Source organism: Onychomys torridus, chromosome 12, assembly GCF_903995425.1.
Source record: "Onychomys torridus chromosome 12, mOncTor1.1, whole genome shotgun sequence".
NCBI lineage: Eukaryota > Metazoa > Chordata > Mammalia > Rodentia > Cricetidae > Onychomys > Onychomys torridus.
The window spans coordinates 29,913,454-29,924,193 of NC_050454.1; the positions used below are offsets into that span (position 1 = coordinate 29,913,454).

Consider the following 10,740-nt stretch of genomic DNA (forward strand, 5'->3'; position numbering starts at 1 on the left):
CTGCCCATTCTATCCAAAAATATTAGCAGCAGCAGCAGCAGCAGCAACACGTGTTAGGAACCAAACTAAGTATCTTTCTTCATTCCTGCTTTCCTGTCTATTAACATCTCATTCAGAGGCAATAATATTAGCTTAGAGTAGGAAATCTAGCAAGATCATACACCTAGTAGGTAACATAGCCGCCATTCACTCAAGCCTACCAATATTTGGGTACCTCTTACTGGCATAATTTTCAAATGCCAAGAATGAAGCCTTGTACCTAACCCACAGACTTGCCATGATGCTTGGAAAAGTCATCTCTAGCAAAAGGCTGCCAGGAGATTTTTCAGAAGCTGAGTTTGGGAATGCCATCTCTGTCTCCTAATCCCATACTTGGATATCACAGAACAAAGTAATTTTTAGACTTCTTTCTATTGCTAATCATTTAAGTTTGGGGGATCCTGCTGTTGAGAAAGGAGAAAACTTCTATTGTGATAGAAACCACTTGTGAGTGAATTCAGTAAATTCCATTGATTTTCCTGTGGTTTTCTGATGGTATACATAAATTTACTAGCTATCAGCTTCCCTTTGTCTCCTCCAATAACTCATTGTCTCCACAGAAGCCTCTGATCAGAAACTTCATTAAGTCAGCTCCAATTTGTCTTCTGATCATACCTCGGAGATAGCATATTGAAAATGCCAGCTGGGTCACCAATGGTGCGCCTCTAATTGGGCTGCCATAGGCACGATTCCATGAATATTCCTCTAACAACAAACAACCATGTCACTGATGGCTCTGATCCAATTACAGCCTGCAAATCAAGCAATTATGGTCTTTGTATTTGGAAAATATAAGTTGACTGAGGGTCACGCTAAGTGAGGGTGGCACACCGCTTCGATGTTCTGATATCTGAAAAATGTGTCACAGCTTTCATCAGGATATTGGCCTATGAGAATAGCCTTCTGTAGCAATTAGTGGAAAGAATACATCATTGGAATCAGACGATTACCTGGCCACATTTTCATAGATTTCTTTTCCTATCCTAGATAACAGCAGGGGAGAAAGGGAGCATCTAAAAATAGGTAGAAGCCTTGACTAAAGAGAAAGATTGGGGAGTTCTTTGGGGAACTGTTCTTAGAAGCTTGGATAGCCCCTCAGGGCTCAAATTTAACTTAGGGAGGAGAAAAGATGAGCATCCATCTTACTAAATTGCCTGAGAAGGCTTTCTGCTTTTTGTTCGTTTGTTTGGCATTTTTCATAGCACCTGGTATATGTTTATGGTTCAGCTATTAATAGTATTTTTATAGCTACTTACCCTTAGTGCCCTTCTTGGTAGAAATGTCTTCAGTGAATGTCTTAGCCACTGTTCTACTGCTGTGAAGAGACACCGACCACAGCAGCTCTTATATAAAAGAAAGAATTTAATTGAGGCTGAGGCTGGCTAACAATTTTAGAGGTTTAGTCCATTATCGTCATCACAGGAAGTATGGTGGCATGTGTAATGCTGGAGCATTAGCTGAGAACTACATCTGGATCTTCAGGAAGAGGGGAGAGAGAGAGAGAGAGAGAGAGAGAGAGAGAGAGAGAGAGAGAGAGAGAGAGGAGAACTGGGCCTAGCATGGGCTTTTAAAATCTCAAAACCCACCCTCAGTGACACACTTTCTTCAACATGGCCACACCTCCTAATCCTTCTAATCCTTTCAAATAGTCACTTCCTGGTGACTAATTATTCAAGTATATGAGCCTATGGGGTCATTCTTATTCAAACCACCACTATGTGTGTCATAGCTTCAGCTGTCAACATAACACAGATATAGAGTCACTGGAGGAAAAGGGAGCCTCAACTGACAAAGTGTCCAGATCAGACTGGTCTGTGAGGCATTTACCTGTTAAGTGATGCAGGAGGGCCCAGCCCACTGTGGGCAGTACCATATTTAGGCAATCTAAGAAATATAGCTGAGCAAGCTAGAAGGAGTAAGCCAGTAAGCAGTGTTTCTCCTTGGTTTCTGCTTCATGTTTCTGCCTTGAACGCCTGGCTCGGCTTCCCTCCACCAGGGACTGTAATCTGTAAGCTGAATGAACCCTTTCCTTCCTGAGTGGCTTTTGGTTATAGTTATCCCAGGAATGGAAAGCTAACTAGAACAGTGTATAAAGGTTGAGACTGCACCTGAGCCTCAGCCTCTTTCTTATTTCTCAGGCCTCTTGGGAGTTCTTTCATCTTCTTGTCTGCTCTTTCATCCATCCCTGTCTCTCCCATGCTAGGACACACCCCATCCCTTACATCATTGCTTAAGCACTAGGGTGAACGTTTGGAGTGGAGGAGGGGGAAGAGGAAAGAACACAGAAACGTAAAATGACAAGGAGAGCCTCAGAAGAGCACAGACCACAGCTATGTGTTTCATGGCCCCACCGCCTTCCCTATTTCACTAACAGAACCTTCTACAAATACGCCAAAAAGGCTTAGCGTTTCATATTCCTCAAAAAATAGTTATTTTCCGATTACGTGTGTTTTAGTTTGGCTCATATATGGCTTCCAAAGCTGTATGGGGGTACATTTTGTTTTGTTTTGTTTTTTGGGTTTTGTTTTGTTTTGTTTGTTTGTCGAGACAGGGTTTCTCTGTGTAGCTTTGCTCCTTTTCCTGGAACTCGCTTTGTAGACCAGGCTGGCCTCGAACTCACAAAGATCCCCCTGCCTCTGCCTCCTGAGTGCTGGGATGAAAGGCGTGCGCCATCATCGCCCAGCGGGGGTAAATTTTAAGGGGTAGGATCTAATAGAAGCAAGCAGGTCGTTGGAGAGATGCCGCCTTGAAGATGATGTTGGCGCCTTCCCTGTCCTCTCCAGTTTTTGCTTCTTGGCTATCACTGAGTGGTTCTACTCTTACCCCCACTCCACCAAGTGCACTACCACAGGCTCTGAAGTAATGGGGCCAAGTAACATGGACTGGAACTTCTTAAATTATCAGCCCAAATGAACCTCTGCCTCACTCTTTAAAAACAGTTAAGCTACAATTATTTGTATGCCACAGTTCACTCATATAGGTTAGAGTTGGTTCTTTCCTTCTACCATGTGGGTCCCAGGTATCAAACTCAGGTTGTCAGACTTGGCTGCAAATGCCTTTACCCGCTGAGCCATCTCACTGGCTCAAACCATTCCTTATAAGTTGATTGTCATGGGTGTTTGGTCACAGCAACAGAAATATTTACTAACACAAGATTTCATTCCAAAGGATAAATGAGAGAGCAATATATAGAATTTGGGGACTAGGGGGAAACTTCTTGGTAAAATACCTGGCCTCGTAAGCATTGGAACTGAGTCTAATCTTCAAATCCCACATTACAAAAGGAACAACCACTCACCCAAAACAGAACAAAAATTCCCACATAAACCAAAACAATAAACAAAGCAAAATCCAGGGGTGGTGGCCAATGCTTAGAATCCCAGCACTGGGAACATGGAGCCAGGTAGGCAGATTCCTGAGGCTCATTGGCCAGGTAGCCTAGTCTACTTGGTAAGCTGGTGAGAGACCCTGTCTGAACAAACAAGGTGGACAGTTCCTGAGGAGTGACAATACTGTCCTCTAGCTTTTACATGCCCATGCACAAATATGTGTAACACACACACACACACACTACACACACTCTATATTATGTACTTCATATACATATTCTCTCATTTTTCAGACTTTTTAAATTTGCTTTGGTTTTTTGAACAGGGTCTCATGTAGCTAAGACTGGTCTTAAACTTGCTATATTGCTAAGGGCAGCCTGGAACTTCTGGTCTTTCTACCTCTACTTCTGGAGTGCTGGGAATACAGACATGCATCACCAGACATAGTAATGTCTCAAGACTCTGGTCCTTTAACACCCTGGGGCACTTGGCCCGACCTCATCCCTTATTCTACAGACACTCTCAGTAGCCAAAGAAACTTTGTCTCCTTAGTCACCCAAGAGTTCCCCACTTCAGATTCTTATTTCTAGAGTTCCTGACCTAGCTTAAAGTTAGTTCTTGTTATTTGTTCCCTAACTTGCAAGTCAACTAGTGCCTACAACCTGCGGACTTTCTACTCCACCATCAGATGTATGGTAAAGAGGGTGAGAGTTCTGACTGACGCTATTGTTATTGTTTTTGTGAATCTATGTTGTCGCAGGAATACACAGAGGCTTGTCATTGAAGTTTCGTTAATATCATTATCTCAGGCACGTTATTGTTATTTTTACAATGTAGCAAAAGTCCAACTAATATCATATATTCATGATGTACTTTCTGAATTGTAAACCCTACAATTGATGTTTCACAGCATAAACCATTAATATGTTGGCCGCCGTTTACATTTTTGGAGAAGCATAAGATAACATTGAAGAAGTTTAAGCTTTTGTTTTGAGGAATAACCATATCTCCCCTCCTCCTCCCAACAGGAACTCAACTTGTGTTCCATGAAAAAAAAATCAACTTTTGCATGAGGTTAATGAATTGTTTTCAATCTAAATGCAAACAGCAGGTCAACATAATTGGCAGGTAGAAAGAACACTATTTAAAAGTATGTTTCTTCAGAATATGACTATTGTCTTATCTCTTTCACACCTAGCTCTGCTGGCTTCTAGCACAGTGTCAGATTTCAATAAAAGTTGATGCATCTAGTTTTAAATAAACAGAGTGCTCTTGGTGAATATGCCTATAGAAGCAAATATTCCTAACTGAACTGAATTATTTATATTAAACTCGGTCTTCTTTCTTCCTTCCAAGTTCTTCCCTTTGTTGTTTATTTATATAGAGTGCAATTAAAGGTTGGCAAATGACTATTGCAGATGATGGAATATTGGTTGGGTGCCCAGATCAGGAGGGGAGATTCACACCCTGTCTTATTCTTATCACACTATCTTTGGATAAGGGTGTCAAGAATTTGTTTGAAGCTTTTGTATTTAGCCTGTCACTTTGTTTATTATTTGTCTAGAGTCTTCTATGGCTGATAAAGGGAGGCAGAGTCCTGAAGGGAGCTCTTTGAGGCAAGGTCCCAGTCCCATTCATCTTCATGACCCTTGTTAACACCCTTCCATCTAGTTAAAGAGGGAAGGAAATGACTACCCTTTATTGAATATCTGCTAAATCAGGCACTTACAGGCACACAGAACATGTGATCCTACTCAATTAATGCAACTATCTCAAGACACAACCTGCTCTTAATTTAGAATTGAGAAAACTGAAGAATGCCAGGCTTAAAGAAAATTGTCATGATCATATGGTAACAAGCATCACCACCACACACACAACTGTGGGCACAGTGGCCAGTCCCGCCTATCCATTCAAGGAGCAACTGCCCTAAAGCCTGTTCTCTCAAATTCCTCATTCTTTACCCTATCACAGGCTGCATCCCCAACAAATGTGCTTAATTTATAGGAACAAGGGTCTGAGATGTTTTGGTGAAAGCACATGGGTTTCATATCTGAGGTTGTATATATATATATATTTGTGTGTGTGTGTGTGTGTGTGTGTGTGTGTGTGTCTGATTATATTTATAGTTATCTTTTTTTTTCATAGTTATTTAAAGAAGATATGTGGTCACTTCAGCCAAGAGCTCAGAAGGTCTCAAGAGATTCTGCCCCATGGGTTCTTTCATTTAAGGTGTTTCATATCCGTATTTTAGAGGAGTCCTTGGGACTGGAGGGATCAGCTAAGAAAACCAAGAAGGACCTGGAAGAGCAATAGGAAGAAGCCAGAGAACCTTCTTGTGAAGCATGTGGGAAGGGAGGAGGTAGAAACAAGAGTCGGGGTCTCCCATTCACGAAGGACTGTGAGAGAACAGCAGAGGAAGGAGGGAACACAGAGAGAGCAGCGGGATGAATATTACCCTAAATGGGGTTAAGAAGAACAAAACTCATGAAAACTGACAAGACAGACGGGGGGAGTAGGGACATCAAGCAGTTCACCAGGTCAAAGCGCTTGTGCTCCAGCCTAATGCCCCAGAGCCCAAACATAGCAGTAGAGAACCAACCCTCGCAGCTGTTCCCTGAGCTCCGCGCATGCGCCGTACATGCTCCCCAGCACCTACACACTGACACACAGAATACAACACCATGCGAGAAAATAGAAGAAAGGAGAGAAACTGATAAGACACCGTGAGCCACTGGAGAAGGAATGTAGACAAGATCAGTCTTTTCTCCGAGCTATGAAGAACGGAACTGAGCAAGTGAGAGGTATGTGAGTTCAAACCCGAAAAACAGGTTATTTGCTCACATGTACCTAGGAGCGTAGTCGCATGAGATCTTGTCAGAAAGCAAAATCTCCCTTTTCTTTAGAACAGTAGTTCTCAACCTTCCTAATGCTTGGACCCTTTAATATAGTTCCTCATGTTGTGGTGATGATAAAATTATTTCATTGCTACTTCATAACTGTAATTTTGCTACTGTTATGAATTCTAACATGAATATCTGATATATGACCCCCCCCCCCCCAAGGGATCCCGACTGACAGGTTAGGAAACACCGCCTTAGAGAGACCTTGATTCACTGGGATGAACAGAATCATCTCTTGAAGCCTTGAGAAAACCATGCAGTCACCTTAATTCGGTCTATCCTCCTCCTCCTTTTTCCATAGGAAGGCATATTTCATTCAGGCTTTTGTTGAATGAGCTTGTGATCCCCCTGCCTCAGCTTCCTAAATGCTGTGATTACTGTATTGTGCCACTACATCCGGCATTGGTTTGTGTAAGCATCGTGAGAAAGAGCCCCTCAGGAGAGAACGAGATCCATGAAAGTTTTGAAAGAACTTGACAGCCTGTCTGCACTTTGAATGTATGCAGTGCTGGTTGGCTCTTATTCCCCATGTTGCCCATCAGCCTCACTCCGGTGCCTGTGTCTGTTTGTCCTGTTTGCTCCATTGCTGGCTTCTCCTCCCTGCCTCCTCATTGCTCTCTTGCTGCCCCCCCCACCCCACCATGCTAGGAGTCCTCTTTTGATCGCTCTCTGCAGCCGGTCGCCATCTGTCACATCTGAAAATTGCTTGTGTACACACTTTATCCATGCTGCTTAGTGCTATGTGTATAAAGTGAACAGAATGTCCTCTGCTTTGTCTCTCATGCTCCATGATCTCTTGTTTCGGGGGTGGGTGGGGTGGGGTGGGTTCTATCAGATTAATGTAATTCCCTTTTTACAAAAGGCAGAACAAACCTAATCACAATTAAGTAACAGAACTTCAAAGTGTAAGACTTAGAATTTAGGTTCAGAACATACACCGTGATTCTCCACACGTGTATTTTCTTCTCCGCAGCAAGTAGTCTTTTGCAGGATCTTAAACTGTCAGAGATGTGGAGAATGATGTGTGCTCGGACACACAGGACCTCCAAATACCCCAGCATATCGGTGACTCTTTTCTTTTGTAGAAACCATTTATGTTATCATTTGCCTATGCCATGGCCACCTTCTTCATGTCTGGATACCCAGTGTGCTGAACTAGGCTCCTCCTTGCACACATTTTTTTTTTTTTAAATTGGCAAATAGTACATAGAAATTGCTAAAGCTGACCCATTTAAGATAGACTCTGGATTTTATTAAGTGTACTTCACATGGACATATTTTAAAAGCAAGGTGTTGAAGGCTATTGTGTACATACATATCTGTAAATCTGTAAAGAAGGACCAAATAAATTGGATTCACAAATGAAAAACATTGGTGTCTAGTTACTACCAGACTGAATTGTGTTTGCCCTATTTCTCTTCAAGTTTTTGCTATGCTTCAAGTAGCACCTTTCTCTCTGTGAAGCTTGCTTGTTCTCCATTTTCAAATTGCTAACTGGGGATCATTAAAATTAGTACATAGATGGAGAATATTTTCAGTTTGATAACATGGTCACAATAGGGAAGACGATTCCTTCACTGGGTTAAGAAGTGAGGAAGACATTTTTAAACACTGCTCTGTGTAATATTTAGAAAAACTACATTATAGTGTCAAGTATCTATGACATCTAAAAATGAAGCTTGCCCTCAAATAATATCGCATTTGGAGACATACCTTGCCAGGTAAAGGTCTATAGTCAGGGTGATGAGATTTACTTAGTTCACAGATACTGCTTCAGTTTTTTGTTTTGTTTTGTTTTGGCTTGGTTTTTTGTTTTGTTTTTTTCGAGACAGGCTTTCTCTGTGTAGCTTTGCGCCTTTCCTGGAACTACCTTGGTAGACCAGGCTGGCCTCGAACTCACAGAGATCTACCTGGCTCTACCTCCCGAGTGCTGGGATTAAAGGCGTGTGCCACCACCGCCCGGACAAATATCGCTTTAGTTTTAATCTTTTCCTCTGTAGCAAATGTGCAGGGCATAGGATTTGTCTCCTTTCAAGAAAATGTAAAAAGATATGCCAAACTGTATTTTGCCTTTCCTCCCACATCTAACTGACAAATAAGGATGAAGGTGAACTTGAAAGAAAAAAAAATATTATGGTACTTAATATTTTCCTTGCAATAAGTTGGCCTTTCATTGATATATATGTTTTCACATTTTTTAAAAATGTGTACATATGCCTGAGTTTATGAATGTATACCATGTACATGCAGATGCTCACAGAGGCCAGACGTGGGCATCAGATCTTCTGGAACTGGAGTTACAAGTGGTTGTGAGTGGCTTAATGTGTGTTGGGAACCAAGCCCAGGTCCTTCCTAAGAAAAGCAAGTGTCTTTAATGTTTGAGCCATTTCCCCAATATATTCCTGTCTTTAGTGGTTTTGACAACCTGTATTTTTTTCCCTCTATATTGTTCAAATTGTCTTAAATCACAGATTTTATCAGTCAAAGCCACTAGGACTGATGTGGAGGCTCCCAAGTGTTCCACAGTTGTTGTTTTTTTGTTTTATTTTGTTTTTGACCCTTTCATTCTTGCTTCTAATTATTTGTGAAAGCAGACACAAGGCGAGTCTTCATGATCTGCTTTGGAGAGGACAAGAACATTGGTGGAAAGTGGGTCACAATAGTCCAATGAGATGATACAACTTAACGGTAGTTGTGTAGTAACTTTATAGACGGTGGGCACATACACAGTCCGCAAATCAGAGTTCACAGACAGCACGTACACGTATGACGCTTTGAAGCCAATGGGCTACATTTATTTCGTACCAAGCCAAGCAGAAAATAACTCTAAAGACGAGTTACTTCCTGTTTTGAGGAACAAAAAAGAGAGTAAATACACTTGAAAAGAGAGAGACAGATTGTGGTCAAGTTCTCAATGGGCCCAGTGAAGGCACAGTCTCTCTGGGATGTGACTTGTGGTTCCTCGGGAAGCATGGCTGGCCTAGACAGAAGCCATTGGATAAATTCCTCTAACTTGGTGGCACTGAGGAAAAACTTCCATTTTCCTCCATGAACAAAAGTGAGCTTGATCCATGTACTGAAGTCAGGGTAAAGATAAATATGTGACCTTGCCTTTTCACAAATCGTGGATGCATTCCTGAGGCTGTTACTTTTCTGTGGAGTTTTAGTTTGAGGAGACATTGCTTTTTCCTTAATCTGACCAGTGGGCTCTGGATAATGAGGCACCACCCTCTTTAGTTCTGCTGAAGAGATTTTAGGGTTTGTGTCCTTTGGAGTTTCTAGTTGTAGGAGCTTATGGAACAGTTGTACAAATTCTTTACTGACTTGCTCCTCCAGAACCTCTAGGCAGTGTATACTGGAGAAAGAATTCCGGCTTTCCAGCCCCGTCACCTTCTTCTTCAGAGTGTCGATGTCCTCTCTCATGGAGAGGATGTCTTTGGTGGCTGCGCTTTGTCTGTCTTCACTGGTGTTTATTCTGACTTCCAGGACTTCCATCTGCTTCTGACAATGGTCCATCTTTTCCTGGATATTTGATATTGCATTGACAATGCCAGCCATCTGGCTGAGGAGTTCCATTTGTCCCGATTTAATGTCTTGCAGTGTGGCTGTCAGATTCATTTCTTCATCCAAACTGAAAGCATCCTGGTCACAGTCATAAGAAGCCACTGTTGGGTAGCTAGTTGAGTATGAATGCTGGGTCTTATATTTCTGGTAAACATTTTTAAGCGATCGCCTGATCTTGTGGAGATTTGAAACCCACACACGTCCAGCAGCGGCTCTTATTCTTCTGGTGTGAAATCGGTACATTTTTTTTTTTTTCCTCACTGAGATTCAAGACACAAAGTGAAGGGAAGCATGGCAGGAGTCAAGGGAAGAAATGATTCTTTTTTACGTGGGATGACCTTTCTCTTCCTATTTGCTGGAGCTCTTTCCTGGTCACATCATTGAGTATCCCATGGAGAACATCCGAGGCAGCAACAGGCAGGTTAGGAAGGGTGGTTTACCTCTTCCAAGGCAGCCTAACTGCAGAGCTTTGTGAATTCACAGCCCATGGCATGTGATACTTCCAGTGACCCTCAGGGGATACTGATGTCACAATGGCCCTGGTCTAGGACACAGGTGAGCCTAGCACAGCAGGTCTCAACATTTTTGTAACAGGGTGGCTTTTTTTTTCCCACTTATAAAAATGCTAGAGAACTACAGAGCTTTTGTTTAGGTGAGTTACACTTACTTGTATTCCATATTATAAATCCACAAAAGAAGTCTTCCTTAGTTTAAATAAAAACTCACTACATATAATATAAATAACATAATTATATATATAAAATTTTTTTTTTCCTTTTTAAGACAGGGTCTCATGTTTCCCAATCTTGTCTCATGCTGTGTGCAGCTGAGGATGACTTGACCTTCTGATCTTCCTGCCGCCACCTACCAAGGGCTAAGACTAGTCACACTGGTAGCACCTACCT

General features: G+C 42.0%; 1 protein-coding gene across 1 annotated transcript; it reads right to left on the bottom strand.

Annotated features, from left to right (window-relative positions):
* Window positions 1–9,097: 9,097 nt before the first annotated feature.
* On the bottom strand, window positions 9,098–10,078 carry Ccdc54 (coiled-coil domain containing 54). Its single transcript, XM_036203466.1, has one exon. The coding sequence runs from the start codon at window positions 10,076–10,078 to the stop codon at window positions 9,098–9,100; it is 981 nt and encodes a 326-aa protein (XP_036059359.1).
* Between the last annotated feature and the right edge of the window lie 662 nt (window positions 10,079–10,740).

Excerpts from the sequence above, each read along its gene's own strand:
- Ccdc54 (XM_036203466.1), bottom strand. The coding sequence starts at position 10,078 with ATGTACCGATTTCACACCAGAAGAATAAGAGCCGCTGCTGGACGTGTG.